The sequence below is a fragment of the Geospiza fortis genome, unplaced genomic scaffold (assembly GCF_000277835.1).
Source record: "Geospiza fortis unplaced genomic scaffold, GeoFor_1.0 scaffold98, whole genome shotgun sequence".
Classification (NCBI taxonomy): domain Eukaryota; kingdom Metazoa; phylum Chordata; class Aves; order Passeriformes; family Thraupidae; genus Geospiza; species Geospiza fortis.
In genome coordinates, this window is record NW_005054306.1 from 1,502,653 (window position 1) to 1,518,367 (window position 15,715).

The 15,715-nt window shown below is 45.0% G+C and overlaps 1 protein-coding gene across 1 annotated transcript in view; it reads left to right on the forward strand.

Moving 5' to 3' along the window:
* The window catches only part of EVA1A (eva-1 homolog A, regulator of programmed cell death), a 12,618-nt gene extending 879 nt beyond the window's left edge, over positions 1 to 11,739 (forward strand). The window contains exons 2-3 of the mRNA XM_031066732.1: positions 2,990 to 3,172; positions 10,284 to 11,739. Coding sequence (XP_030922592.1) covers positions 3,100 to 3,172; positions 10,284 to 10,654 — 444 coding nt within the window. The 5' untranslated portion in view covers positions 2,990 to 3,099 and the 3' untranslated portion in view covers positions 10,655 to 11,739. The remainder of the gene's footprint in view (positions 1 to 2,989; positions 3,173 to 10,283) is intronic.
* Positions 11,740 to 15,715: the final 3,976 nt, after the last annotated feature.

Sequence of the window (15,715 nt, forward strand, 5' to 3'; positions counted from 1 at the left end):
AGATTCTTTTAAGCAAGGAAAAATATCCTGAACTCATTTCCACTCATCTAAACATTTTAACTACTACGAATGACGCCTTTTGTTTAGTTTTCACATAGTTAATTCATTCACTTTCAAAATATGCACCACTTTTCAAACAAAGATGTCATTTTGAAATTAAAACCTAGAAGAATGTTTCAAAAATAACAAAATAATTGGAAATTTCTGTAATCTCCCTTCCTGTTTTATTTCTTTTGTTAAAACTATTTGCTAATGTCAGCCTGGTATCATGAATAACCTCTCCTGTGCTCATACTGTGGTGTTGGGCAAATTTACTGCTGGCTGAAAGAATTTTGTTCAGCTTTGGTGTAAACTCACAGAGAAACCATTCAAGTGACTGGCAACAGCTAAGAAAGCGTGGTGAGGAGAAAACCGGCAGTAGTGAGCTGATTAGGCATTGAAAAGTCTCCAAAGCCAGCAGGGAGGAAAGGGAATATCTTTTAGTATGATCCTTAAAGAAATGGCAGACCAGGGAACCCCATAGTGTAGTAACATATGGCCCTTGAGAAATTGTGTGTGTTTGTTTTTTCCTTCCTGCATAAGTCCAGTCATTTTCTGCCTTCTGTGTCTGTGCTTGTACAATCCTGCCAATGATAAAACCAGTTCTGTGGTTTTGTGGTGCTCTTTGCTGGAGTTTAGTGTATGCAGGCCCTATTAATTTTAAAACATGTTTGATTGCATCTGTTCATTTGACAAGTTAGAAGTGAAAAAAAAAAAAAGGGATTCTTCTTACACCTCACATCTCGAGAGGAGTTATCCCTTACTCTGCCTCCTGAAGACACTGTTGTGGCACATGGCTTACAAGGGCTACTCCACACCCAACAGAGGTGGTGTCCCTCTGACATAGGAAATATGTATGAGGTTATTTCCTGGTGGTGCCCTTCATTTTCCTCAATTATGTGAGCTAGTTAATATAATTAACTAGCTCAGAGCCAGACCTCAGTCAGAGACATCTCGGGCAGGATTCAATTACCCCCACACAAATGTGTCATTTGTGATCACCTGGGGTGTTCACCTGGCTTCTAGATGAATGGGAATTTTCCCTGCATCCCTTTTCATACCTGCTATCTCTGCATGGATGTCCTCCTGACCCTGGGGTGTCTTAGATGTTTGTGTATGAGCAAATACATTGAGCTTCAAGTGTCTGCTGTGGGGAGAGCTGAATGACTCTCTGCTATCCATCAGCTAATAGCAGGATTCTTTTGCCTTAGTTTAGATCCATGGTGCTACTTGAGATGCTCTGAAATATCCAAGTTTTAGGTTCAGTTTTTGGAAGTTAAATATTTACCATGCATCTCTGGATTTCCTTGGAACAGCAGTAGGGAAAAATTTGAACACTTGTACAGGCAGATTTACCAGACAGGGAGGATAAAGGAGATATTAGAGGGCATGTTAATGTGAATTTTAAAAAATTCTGAACCAAAAAATATTGTGAAATGTTGCTATTGATTTCCTGCCAAATGTGCCCTTGGACCTTCTGTGTCCATTTTGCACAAGGGGTCTGCAGTAACCTCTATTCTCCTAAAGCAAGAGGCTCTTGGGATATTTTACACTTTGGGATATGACACCCAAGCACTCATGTTTAAACATTTTGCTTGGAATCCAGTCATTAACACCATGGTAACCTTGAATATGTGGCTTTCCCAAGGCCATGCAGCTATTCAGTGGCAGAGGTACAGCTGTGCCCACATTCCTTGGGGCTGATCCCTCATAGTGACACCTGGACATCCATCCCCGCTGGTTCTCCTCCAGGCAGATTAGGAGTTGGCATCACTGCACACACATTCCTGCCCTCAGTCCCTCTCCATCCAGTATTACCTGTTCTCTTTGACACCCCTCACTTTCTGTTACTGCTTCCTTGGGCTGAGCTGCTTCCTGGCACCCGCAGCGGGAAGCTGAAGATGATGTCTTGTGCTGCTGGGTTTGCAGGGAAAGCAGATGGATCAGGCAGGCAAGGAACAGAGACCATCTCACGTCACCACTCCTGACAGAATGCCTTTGCTTGCATGGCACTGGTGGCATCATTGGAGATGGAGGTGGCAGTGTCTTGAGTTTAATACCTGCAGATAAGCAGAAGCCAGGTGCAAGTCTGTGATTTTACAGAGTGGTGCTTGCTTTTGCCCAGAACTAGACACCCAGAGAAGGGAGTCTGGAAATCTATAATAGCTACAGTTAAAAACTCACATGGATGATGGAGCTGGATCCTGTGCACTGACTTTTTCCTGTGTTGAAAACAATTACTGTTCTGTGAGTAGTGGGGGTGTCTGCCTGCAGATCAAGGTGTGGGGAGGCCTCAACAGTGAGCTGATAAGGTCTGAAAGGGTCTCTTTGAGCCTCCTGGAATGAGCTGCCTCCTTAACTCTAGTCCTCAACAAATAAAATCAAATCATTAACCCATGTTCACTCACCTCTCCAGAGGGGAAATGGTGTCTGGGTGAAACACAATACGAGCAGGCTTCTGAAGGAAGTCATAAACTCAGGTCTGCCCTTCCCCACGAAGGCTGGGGAGAAAGCACGTCTGTTTGCCAGCTGTGGATGGATCACTACAGCACCACACCAGCAGAGGGTTGTGGGCTCTGCCTGTGTTTTCCAGTCCTCCTTACAAGCTTAGCTGGACCCATTGTTGATAAAGGCTCCTTTGATTTACATAAGAGAAAAGAAACCTGATTATATATTTGCTGTAGCATAGGTGGGTGTGTTTAAGTGGTGACATGAAAGAGCAGGAGATGGGGGAGAGATGATGATGATGCCTGGATGCAGATGGGGTGTGAGCTCAGCTGAAGCTGCTTGAGAAGGTTTCATTACCCCCCAAAAAGGGACAAATTTGGGTGGTTCCCTGTCAAGCAGCTCCAGATTTCTGAACACAGATGCTGACCTGGGGATAAGGCGAGGTAGGGCTGGGTCGCGTTCTACATTCCTCATTCCTCATTCCCTTTCTGTGTCAAAGCAGAGAAGAAGAAGGGGAGGTCAGCCGCTTTCTACCCCGTAGACAACACCCCCCTCCTGCTCCCTGTGGATGAGACAGAACCGCCGGGGCTCAGCAGTAGCAGCAGCAGCAGCATGGAGCCCGTGGGCGTCGGCACGGAGATGGCCCTGCTCAGCAACATCCTGGCAGCCTATGCCTTCATCACAGGTACTGTTTGTCTGGTGTCTCACACCTCCCTGGGCTCCTGAAAGCTTTTTGTAGACCCTCCTTTCACAGTTACCCAGCGCTAAATCTGCCTCTCTGAACTGTTTGTGTATTTCATTCTTCTCTCAGCGAATTCTCTCTTGAAAGGCCTGACTGGGGCAGCTCTAGCAGGCAGTGTATAACAGAGTTTATTGTGCACTGCTTTCCACTGGCTCTGCTCTCATCTGCAGTTAAACACAATGTAATCTTACAAGTGGTATTATTCCTAATGCTTCATTTTCCTGGAGATCAAAGCCTGGCTCATTAGAGAGGCAAGTTTGTTGTCCTGTAATTTGGAAAATAAGCAGCACTCAAATCTTTACACTGCTTAAGAGAATTTGGCTTATCTTCAGTAGAAGTGTGAAGATGAAGTAACTTGAGAGTCTACTTAATTGTATATTTAAATCTACTTTAGAGTAAGATTTCCTTGGATCACAGTTTATCTTTCACCCACGTGTATCTTTCAAGTAACAGGGGAGCAGTCTTCTAAAAAAAATTCACGTTAAAAGGTAAATGAAAAGTGACAGAACCAGGGGGAATGCCTTTAAACTGAAAGAGAGTGGGTTTAGATTAGATATTAGAAAGAAATTCTTTACTGTGAGGATGGTGAGACACTGGCAGAGGTGGCCCAGGGAGGTTGTGGCTGCCCCATTCCTGGAAGTGTTCAAAGCAATATTAACTAAAACTCCAGTATTTGTGAGCTACTTTTTCGTGTCTGCCAGCTATTTCAGTCTTGCTAATTCATTAAACAGTGTGCGTTCTTGCTGCCAATGCTCTTGCTCTTGCTGAGATGCCCCCATGCTGCTAATTCAAGTATTTGGATTTGAAGAAACTAACTTGGGCTTTTCACTTTGGAACCACTGAGTAGATTAGTGAGAGTGTTTCTGCATATTATTTAGTGAAGGATTCTTCTAAAAGCACCATGAAGGGTTGTACAAATTTCTGCCCTTCTACACATCTAGTGCTGTCATCAGGATGCATTTTTTCATGACAGCCCTCAGAGTCAGGCAGATTAAATGGGATTAGTAGTGTTCTTCACAGAAGATAGCTGTGTAGGATAGATTTGTTTTCTTGCATGAGTATTTCCAAGGAAAAGTTAAACAAACAAGCTTTAAAGGAGTCTTCTGTCTATACCACTTCTTCCCCCTTACCTACAGCTACCAGATTTAACATGAGAGTACCTACCTTCCCATCCCTACTATAAAACAAAATTCTGTTAATATTGTGTTCCCCATCTGAACAGTAATGAGCAGAGAAAGCTGTAGGATTAATGGTCCAGGATATTTGGGACTGTGATTCAGGGCTGCTGACAATGCTCCATGGACTTTGCTTCCACTGACCACAGCAGAGCTCTTTGACTCTATGTTGGTTTTGGGGCACAAAGTGTTGATTCATCCCTGTCACAAGGTGTCAGCCTTGGCAGGAGCCTCCACATTTTACTGCAGCACAAACAACTTTAACTGTCCTGTTGCTGTGGGATTTGTCTGTCCTGTCTTGTTGTGGTTTCCTTGTGTGGTGTTCACATCTACTGGATGTCAAATAGGTAAACTCAGACCTCAAAACTTTGGTTTCACATGCTGAGTTCAGGACTTATGTTTTCCAATGTATCATGGAACCATAGAATGTTTTAGGTTGGAAGAGCCCTTAAAGATCAGCTGGTTCCCACATTCCTCACCATGGCTGTTAGATGGGTTTCAGTCTCAGCGACATATATGTCCAGTTTGTTATTTATTACAAAAATACTTGATGACTGACCCGTGGATTGAAACAGCAGATGTCCTAAACCATCTTTATCTGCTGCATGTAATTTAGCCTCTGCTTTTAGTGGAAATGATGGATTTGTCGTGATTTATTTTGTTATATGTGAGTATGAGATGTTTTAGCTTATGACTTCTGTGTCACAGGGCACAAATATAATTTACATAAAACTAGAGCACTGCCAAGCCACCCCTCTTCATAGTGCATATTTTGAACAGCAGAGCAGTTGGATTTTTTTTTTGTGCCTGCCTGAGTTTGGGGCCCTGAAGGCAGCTCAAGCCACAGCTGATGTCCATAGAGGATCCATTATAGTGGCTCAGGAAAGTCAAGGTATTGAGCAGCCAGGGAGGGCTGGTTCTGGGTCACACATCTTCCCACTGCTCCTGACCACAGCTCTGGTGCCAAAGAGAAACAGCAGTGCAAGAGCTGCTCTGTTCCATGACACTGAAAACGTCCCTCAGGTGCTCTCTGCAGACTGAAAGTGCTGCATTCAGGGCTTCCCCATGCTGATGAGTTGTCTCAGAATAGGAGTTTGCAAAAGAAAACTGTAAATAGGCAGGGGCAGTATAAAAAAGTGGTTTTTCTCTTGGGGCAGAGGGTGGTGGATACTCGCAGGTCCACTATAGGGAAATGAAGCTGTGGGTTTTTGCTATTTCATGGGTAAAGTGCAGGTTTGAAGGGATGATCCTCTCTACTGCCTTTCCTCTCTCCTGGCAGTGGGGTGTTTTTTAGCCTGGGGAGAGCATCCACAAATAGTGGAATCCCTTCTGTGCTCAATGGTGTTCACATTTTGTGCACAAAATGGCAGTTTTGGGTGGGCAGCTGCAGGTGAAGAGTGTGCACACTCAGTCACTCACACATGCAGAGTCTTGCAGTGCACAGAGAAGTGCCAGTATTAGCAAAAGCCTCTGTGCTCATTTCCACCATCTTTTGGACTGATATTCCCACATAAGAGCTGGAAATCTTCCTATGGACACCTGAATAATAAAAATCAAAATAGTGAAAAGCAGGAAGCAAAAGAGTCCTGATTTGCAGCTATCATGGTTAAATATCGGAGCCAGTTAGGTGTCAATCTCATCCCAGATTCCAGAACCTATTTCTTCAGAAACAGGGAAAAAGTGTGAATAATGTCGATGAGAAATGAAATTAGTAGCTGATCCAACAGATAAATATTATTTAGAGTTCAGTCTTGCAAAAGACTCAGAGACACCCTTAATTTGAAAGCTGATTTTCTTTATAAAATTAGGTTTTTAATTAGAGGCTATCTCTGCCTACAAACCTCAGACCTGTAATTTATTGTGGACCTGTTCCTGAGTGTTTGGAAAGTCTTCAGCAGTCTCAGTGACAGCTGGAACTGTCCTTGCAGTCACAGACTATCAAGACCTGAAACATGCCTCAAGGTTACATAAATATTAAACATTCAAAATGTATCAGAGCTCTTCCAGTGCCTCCCTTCGGACAGGAGACTTATCCCAGTTTTGTCACTGCATTTAGGATGAAGTAGTTGGAGGGAAACCTCCACAAATTCCTGTTTTATTCTTCTTTCATAAGCAAAGCTTTGCTGCCAAGTTATTAACAAGGGGCTTCCAAAATACAGCCCAGGGGAGATCATTCCAAATTTTAGACTGCTTGGCCTGAGCCTTATTAATAAGGGGCTCCTGGAGAGCTTCCTCTGTTCTATCAGGGGATTTTAGCAGCCTGTGGGGCTGACTGCAAATTCCCTAGAAGATATTGCTCCTGCTGTTTGTCTGGCCATGCTTAATGCTGAACTTTTACTGGGGGCCATCTGAAATTTTCCTCCCCACTGAGGTTTTGGAATGCATGAAGCCATTACAGGAAGCCAGCAGCGTTAATGCCTAGATTGTTTTTTATTTATTGAAACAATTTATTATAATAGCAATAACAGCCTTGGCCTGGGGCATTTCCTGGGGAATTAATGGCAGTCTGGGCTGATGCTCCCAGCACATTGTTAGCCCTCAGGAAACAAGCTCCGTAATTGCTGCTGGTTTGGTTGGAAAAATAAAATAAATGTGTTTTTAATTTTTTTTTGTCTAGTTTGAGTGCCTAGAAAATGGTGGCTTTTGTGTAGAGGGTTAGGTAGAACATATATCTTTTGTCTGCATGGACTAATTTTAGGCTTGAATCACTGACATTTTTATCAATGCTTCCAATACAGGGAGAGAAATACAAAGAAGGAGCAAGGTAGCCCCAGCCAAAGAGATTGGCAGAAACTGGGTTCTGCTGGAAGCTGGGAGCTGTCATCTACAGCATTGGAAGAAAAAGCTTCGGTGGTCAAAATCTATGTTTTAATGAGTGTATACACCCATACACACACAAGAATGCATATCAAAATTGTGCTAACACCTGATACTCATGCCCATACACTTTTAAAGAACTTTTTTCCAAGTATAATGAGTGTTTTGAGGAGCTTCGCTGTTGGTGTGATGAATCTGGGCCATCTTCAAGCTTTTGGAAGGTGCTGAGCATCCATTTGCTGAACAAGGTGCCTGGTTTTGGTCTTTACAAGTAGAACATGCAGTGGGTTAGGCTCTCAAAATTACTAATCAGCCATCAAACCCCCAAATCTAGAATCTAGACTATCGCTGACTTGGCTACTTGAAGTGAGAAAAAGCAGAGCCTGTGGTTTTTAGCTTAAGTTGCTTTTTCTGCTGTGAAAAAAAAAAAAAAGAAGATGCTGTGGTGCAAGTGGATTTTATACACGATAAATGTCAAGACTGCAGCTGAACACAGGGTTACATCTCTGTGAGGAAGTCCAGACAATGTCTCAGATGTTGACAGAGTAGCTGTAGGAGCTCATAAATGCCACTGGAGCCCAAAAATTCAATTACAGCTCTTGCACTGCATGAAGGGCTGTACGGATGAGCACAGGCAGGGGAAGAAAAATAGTTGCTTAAGTAGCAATGGAGGTAAAATTGCTCATGTACTGGATACAGTAGCATGGAAAAAGGAATGTGGAGGAGAAAGGAAAGGCAAGACAAGGGCAAAATTTGGGGCAGAGGATCTACATGTGTCTGTGTCTCAGGCTCCAGTCTATGTTTTTTTAATGAGTTGCTCTAAAGGAGCAAGCAGTGGAACTAATGCAACAAAATCAAGCCCATGTGTGTGCAGGACTGATGCTCAGGGAAGTGCTCATGGCATCCTCTCAGCCAGGCAGAGCCAAGGCAGACTGCACTCAGTGCCTTCCAGTACAGACACCCCAGTTCTGCTCTTTTGCTCACACTCCCATGATCCAGGTGTCCCCAGAGCCCTTCTTAGGGCTACCTGCAAGAGGAGCTGGGTGATTACTGTCCTCAGTTAAATTGCACATGGAGGTAAAAGTGTTATCAGGTAGGGACTCTGCTTTTCCTGGTTTTTTTTTCTTTACTGTTTACATAGGACAGCAGCAGCCTTTGCTTTTTCCTCCTACTGCACAAAGGAGGCTGCAGTTTTGAGTCCTGACCCTTGCATTCAGAGAACCCATTGCCTCCAATGGAAGCAGAATTTCACTCAGCCAGGCTGCTGCAGGAGCCATTGGCACATTCTCCTTGCCTGCTCTGGTATCTTCTCTTTTACCTTTGGAATTTTGCTGTCTTGCTTTTGTCAAAATATCTTAGTTTAAAGCCTGTGGCTTTGGTCTTGACCTTGCAACTACTGCTGCATTTTGTAGAATGTTTGGTTAGAAGATACCTTACAGACCATCTAAAGACCTAAAGGCCATCAGTTCTAACCCCCTGTCATGGGCCCACTGGCACATTCAGTTCAGTGTCCTGCTTGTTCTTTGCATTACAGCCAAGTTTGCAGGAGGCTGGCCCACCTCTTTGTTTTTTTGGACTTATCCACTGCACTTTCCTCAGCTTTCTTTGTCCTATCTTCAACCTGATTTTCCCCCATGTCATCCATACCAACCACTCTTGGATCAGTTTAATGATTTATTAGCCAATTTTCAGACTATCTTGACATCTTCTTCTACCTTGGCTCATCAGTCACCTTTGAGAGTCATTTGGGAGAGAAGCGAAGAGCACAAAGGCATTTAATCTCTGTAACTGCTCCATGAGCACCTCCAGGCCCTGAACTACAGGCTGCTTAGAACAGCACAAGCCAGTGTTTGGGCTCTGACCATGGAGTCAAAGAACAATTTAGGTTGGAAGAGGCCTCTGCAGGTCACCAGGTCCAATCCCCTGGTCAGAGCACAGCTAACTTCTAATTTAGAGCCAGCTTTGAAATTAGAGCAGGGTCTTGCACTGTTGAGTTTTGAACATCTCCAAATAGTTTCCAGTTCACCTTTGACAAACTTTGCTTTAGGAGATTGGCTAGAAAGGGCACTTCTAAAAGTATAGTGCAGAGAAGAGAAGCCTTTTAGCTGCAGAGATCTTTTGGGGTCGAATGTCAGAGTCTCAGCTGGCAGAAGCTGTTATAGATCCATCTCTGGGTTCAAGGGAGTAAAACTCATCTGAGGAACTGACTCCATCCTTGAGCTCAAGACACTCAGCAGACGCTGCAGAGTAGAGCTAGCCTTGACATTTCTGCTCAGTTCACCTTTACCCATTTAGTGCACCAATAAACCAGGATGATTCAGCCCAGGGGAATGGCAGTAACAACATTTATCATAATTACACATCTAAGTAGTCCCATGAACCAAAAAAAAAGAGGAAAAAAAAAAGAAAGGAGGTGGTACATAAACAAGATGACCTAGTTTGAAAGGCATTGTGGATCCTTTGGAGTCTTGTTATATCACCTCAGAAATGTGGCTGTGCAGGACTCATCCTGTTGGTGCACTGACTCCAGTTCTGCCTGTGGAGCACAGGTAGATATTTTGGTGGTCTGGGCAGGGAGCCAGCACTCTTGCCTTAGATAAGCAAATGAAGTCTATGAATAAATAACGTGCATTTTTGCGATGCTGCCAAGCCTCCCATTTCAGCTGGGCCACAGCACAGGGCACATAAAGTTTTATAATCATCCTTATGCCTGGTGAGAAGGTAGAGGATGCAACAGCAAGATGCACTTACCTGCAGCTGCCTGTGCAGCCACCCCATGGGAATCAGATTTAATTCTGTGGGCTGCTCCCTTCCCTTCCAGACAACTCCAAAACACAACTGCAGCAAACCCACATTCTGCATGTGGGCAAATGCCTTGGCAGCAAATCCAGGGTTTAAATTCCTGATTGCCCTGGTGGGAGGAGACAGGAGGACATGGAAGTAAAACCAGCCAGTGGAAACTCGGCCCCTCCAGAAAGTGTTGTGGTGTGTGTGCGTAGGGGCTGCGTGTGTTCTGCTCTTTGAAGGGTTCTTTTCCTCCATCATTTCCTTTCTCCCTGCAGAAAACCCCGAGCGGGCTGCGCTGTATTTCGTGTCCGGAGTGTGCATTGGACTCGTGCTGACCCTGCTGGCCCTGGTGCTCCGGGTGTCCTGCCGGACGGACTGCAAGCGCTCCTCCTCCAAAAAACCTCCCCGGGAGCGGGAGAGCGACAGCGACAGCAGCGACAGTGACGACGACTCGGACACCACGTCGGACCTGTCTGCCCGCAGGCACCGCAGGTTCGAGAGGACTTTGAACATGAACGTGTTCACCTCGGCGGAGGAGCTGGAGCGGGCGCAGCGGCTGGAGGAGCGGGAGCGCATCATCCGCGAGATCTGGATGAACGGGCAGCCCGACATTCCCGGCACCAGGAGCCTCAACCGCTACTACTGAGCCATGGGGGCTCCGTGCTCCTGCCCTGCTCCCCGGGGCTGCCCCACGCCTCAGGGAGGAGAGGGAGGGAGCAATACAACACGGGCATCTCCCTTTTTCCCATCAGGTGTGCCACCTGGAGCGGCATGGATGGACAGCCATGATGATTCCCCATCTCTCTCCCTGACACCTTGGTATCACCCCTCTTCCCGGACGCTTTCTGGTTTCAAAGAAGTGATTGCCAACTTGCCAACTTCATTTCTGAGCAGCAGGCAGGGAGAAGACAATGGCAGCTCTCCCGTGTGGGATATGGCATTGGGCACATCCTGGTGTGAGTGCTCCTTTCTTGGCTGGACAGCGAGGCTCTCCAGGATCTGGTCTCCATTGAGGATTTTTTGGTTCCCCTTTCCCGAGGACTGTGGGAGAATTGTGAACAAAATGACAACTCTGGAAAGATGATTTGGGGGAGGTGCATCCTGGCCGATTGTCTTGTGACTTCAGAAGCCATGAGATTAACCTAATTACAACCCAACAGCAAATAGGACTTGTTAAGAACTGGGGGATGGGAGGGAGGGGGATTCTTCCATCGTGAAATCATCTCGGTGCTTGGATGTTTGCCATAGTGTGTTCAGTTATTTATGGCTGTCTTTTCATCTTCCTTTTCAATGGGAACATTTAGTTTTTTTACTGACACCTCAGGGATAAAATCCTATTTTTTTTTTTTTTGAGTCTGCTCTCCCTGCTGGCCCCTGTCAAACACAACCCAACCCATCTCCAACAGTGAAATTCTGGTAATATAAGAGATGTGTCAGTCACTAGTGAGAAGTTAACAACCTCAAAGAGGTTGAAAAAGGTTTTCTTTTTGTTTTAAATATATATATATATATATTTGAAGATGCTGCACAGGAATGTGCCTTATTCTTTTTTGTTGTTGTTGTTGTTGTTAAACTACAGTTTTCCTATGGATAGCAATGCACAATGTTTTATATATTTTATTAAAAAAAAATAAAATTCTGTGTTTACCAGAGGAAAACCAACACAGAAGAAGCCATGTCTGACAACAAAATGGGTAATAAATGCTAAATAAACTCTGGTTTGCTTCAATACAGTTGAATTTGCATCCTTACTTTTGGCATAGGTGTTGCTTGAGGGAGACCTTTGGAAGAGTAGCACACCTCTGCAAGCAATCAAGGCTGATGCTTTCTGCATGCAGGGAACTGGCAGCATCTTTTTTTTCAGATGCAGCCCATCTATCAACTTCTGTGGTGCACATGGACAGGAAAGCTGAGCAATGTGTTGGTTACTCAAGGGGTCGCCTCAACGTGATTTCATGATGCTTTGAGTCTGTCCCCACACTCACATCATGCCTGGGCCAGAAGCAAATGTTAAATGAACTGGGAAAAAAAAAAGTGTGGAAGAAAAGGTGCAATGTTTTAAATGTTTTAGTGCTTCTTCAGTCATACCCTGTAGTTTTCAATGGGATATCACCACCCTCTTCACTCCCCAAGCAGCAGGTCACATCAGCTGAAGAACTTGGTGTTTCTCACATCTGCACGGCACTACTGTAGCCTGCATGGCTTTGGGGTCTGCTCCTCTGTCATTTAGGCATGGAAATATTATTTCCAGAATCTTAGGAGTTTGCAAGGAAAATAAAGATCAAAAGCTCTGGCTACCCAGAGCTTTTGCCAAGCTTTAAGGAGAGATGGAAATGGGTGGACCTGCCCACAAGATGACTGAGGATGTTGTAAGGGATGGTGTGCTGTGCCAAACAGCTGCATGGTGGGACAGACCCCTGGCACTTGGGGCCTTCTTGGCACTCTTTGGGATCACTGGGGCTTTTCCCTTAATGAGGAAAGCTGGTTGGGAGTGCCCACAAATACTCCTCATGGCTCTTGCAGGGTGAGAGCTAAGCTGAGCACCTACAGCTGGTGGCACCGGCACTGTCTGAGGTCAGGCTGGCTGGTCAGAGGTGGCTTCACCTGGGAAGGCAATCTGAGCACTGTGGCGTGATTCTGGGTCTGGTCCTGTGAAGATTTGAATGGAAAGGCTCAGTGTTGGAATGGAATGTAATTTTTGCATCTAATATGTGGAAATAAAGCAGGAGGCAGGTCCCAAGCCAGGTGCTTTAGCTGGAATGTTGAACACACTCTGCTGAGGGTGTTGAGGAGCAAAGACAGGGTGAGGTCAGCGGGGTCAGTTCTGTTGGCCGTGTGTTTTCCCCTACAATGACACAGTCCCTCAATCCTGGTGATTCAAGGACAGCATGTTTTCAGATTTAGAATGCTCTGTCCTGGGACATAGCTTGCAAAACTGATTTTAAAAATGTTATAAATGAATGGATTTATGTGTATGATTTTCCCAAATGACTTTTTGTTTGACTGGAGGAAAGAACAACTGTGGTAAATCTAACTATACCTGATATGCAACTGTGGGATTAAAATATCTGCTTCAGATGTAAATCACAGCCAAACTCGAGTTGCAAATGGATGAACAATCCTCCCTTAGCATTGCTAGTGCTGCTGTAAATCTTCCAGATGAAGTTTGAAATAAAAAGGAGCAGGGTTGAGCAGACAAACCCATCACAACCTTGCCCTAGGTAAAAAAATGTAATACAAATAGTCTCGCTGTCTTCACTCCATGAGCAATACCTTCACGTACTTTCTAGCTCCTATTTTGTCTCAGGGACTTGCATTTCTAAGAAAACTTTGACTAAAGAAAAACTGCAATCCTTGGAGCTATGGAAAAGACTTTAAGTCATTGGGTAGCTATTTCTCAATTTGTCTCAGAAGTGCTCAATAATCTGTCTGAGGAACAAAACAGTCAAAATTCATGGGGCAAGAGTCTTTAGCTCCAGCAATGGAGCAAAATCAGTCTCCTGGAGTATGGAAGAGCTGGATTCACTGGGGGTGGGGTCAAATCTATATTTCTTACCCTGCAAAAGAATATCTTAAGCACACGGAGGTTTGGACTTGTCTGGTTTCCACCTTCTGTGTTGTGCTCAATGTGCCATGTGAATATTAAAACACTAATAGAGCCCAGGAACAGAGAAAAATTGCTTTTCCATAAGCCTACTGTGAATCCCTCTTGTAGGAGGTTATGCATAGCTCTGCTCTCTTACTTCCATCCTTAATTAATTTTTTACTTTAAAATGAAATATTATTTCCAGAATAACACTCTTCAAATTCACCAGGACAGATAAAGGAGTCGAAATCAATTTTTTCTGTTTTCTGAATGAAATTCTTAATTTACATTTTTAGATGCTGAATTCATTTTCCATGTGGATCTGGTTTTCATGCCTCAGTTTAACTTTAGAATTTTATAATGGGGATAACAGAGCAATCCTGGATTTGATCACAAGGGGAAGCACATGACATTATATTTAATGGAGCAGCATTGCAGCTGCCACATGTTGTCTGCTGGACAAAAGGCTTGGGACAAGTGAACCTTGAGCAGTGAGGTGGCTGTGCTGGACACTTTCACACCTCTTGCAACTGCAGAGTAACCACAGAGGTGTGCAGTTGTACCATGTTAGCTCAGTGAATGAGTGTGATGGGCTGGAAATCTGAGGGTTGCACTCCTGGGAGAAGATGAACACATGGAAGAGATGAGTCAGGTTTTCAGAGCCTTGACTGCGCGTTCATTGTCCTCCAGTCCTCCGTCCTGTCCTCCTGGGCAGACGGTTACAGAAGCCATGGCTGTGCATGGAGAGGTGGCAGAGTGAAGGTTGCTCCAGCCAGACCCCCACCCTGGTGTCCCACTCTCTTCCCATGCCCCCTGACTTCTCAGGGCTGTTTTCCCCTCCTGCCACCATCCGGACATTGGCACTGACCTCCTCTGAGGCCCTGTGTTCAATGCACCCTGAAAATCTCAGTAATATGGTGTTTGCTGCTTTTCCCATATCCACCCTGGTGTTCATATCCTCGATGAATTCCAGCTGGTTAATGAGGCATGCCTTTCCCCTCCAGAAACCATGGTGCCACTACTTAACCCCTTGCCTGCCATCCTTCCCAGCACCCCAGGGGCTACACAAATAAAATGAGCTCCCTGAGCCATGGTACTGCCAGGATGTACAGCATATGCCTGTGGTGCTGCAGGGAATCTGAATTTCCTTTTGTGCTGCATGGAGCATCTCAAGTTTCTGAAGGTGTCACATGCAATTAATCATCTAAGACTGGCCCAGAAATCCTTCTGCTCAGAATCATTGTGGAGGTTTTTTCACAGTGAAGTTTTAATAATCTGATCTGAATTTCTACTGTCCTTAGATACCCCAAAAAAATAATTCCCAGTGTTGCTTGCCTTTGCTTGTACACTCATTAGAAGTGGTGCAGCTTGCTCCTTCACACAATTTCCTCTATTTTTTGTGGTTGTCTCAAGGACTCTCAGTTAAACACAACCAATCAAAAAGGCAGAAATGGTTTTGGTTCCTCACAGGGCAGCTCACCATTGTTTGCTTTCCTACACTCCTGAGTTGAAGGTGCTCTCTTACTCTGAGTGATGTGGTGGTTTAGTAGTATTTAAACAAATATTTAGGCAAATCAGTTGCTTTGGGGGTTTTCAGTTGCTGGGCACTGAAAGGATCCATTCCAGTGACAGTGATGTAATGTCAACATTTGGATCCCTGTCACAGGGAGCTTGGGGCACGGAGGTGACATTACTGGGAAGGATGTGTGGGCTGAACCATGACCATGGAAGCTGCTTGGAGGATGTGTGCCATGGGTGCTCTAGGGGCACAGTTGCTCATATCATGAGAGCCAGCCAGTTCCCCAGGTGGATCTGTCCAGAAGGATGGATGGCTTTGTCCTCAAAACAAACTCAAGTGCAACTGGCCCATGATTTCCCTTGGGAGGTCTGTGTTTGCTGAGGGGAGGGATAAAATACATTCCTTGTTCAGGTTCCTGGAAACATGGACAGAACAACTCCAGGGTCAGGTTTAATGGATGCCAACACTGATTCTCTTTTCCCTCTGTCTGATCACTGGTGGGGAGCTCAGGAAGGTCCCCAGAAGGAGGGAGGTGCTGCACCAATGTGCTCCACACTGAACCTCTGATAGGACCCCTTGATGGTTGGGAGTGAGGGACAGGG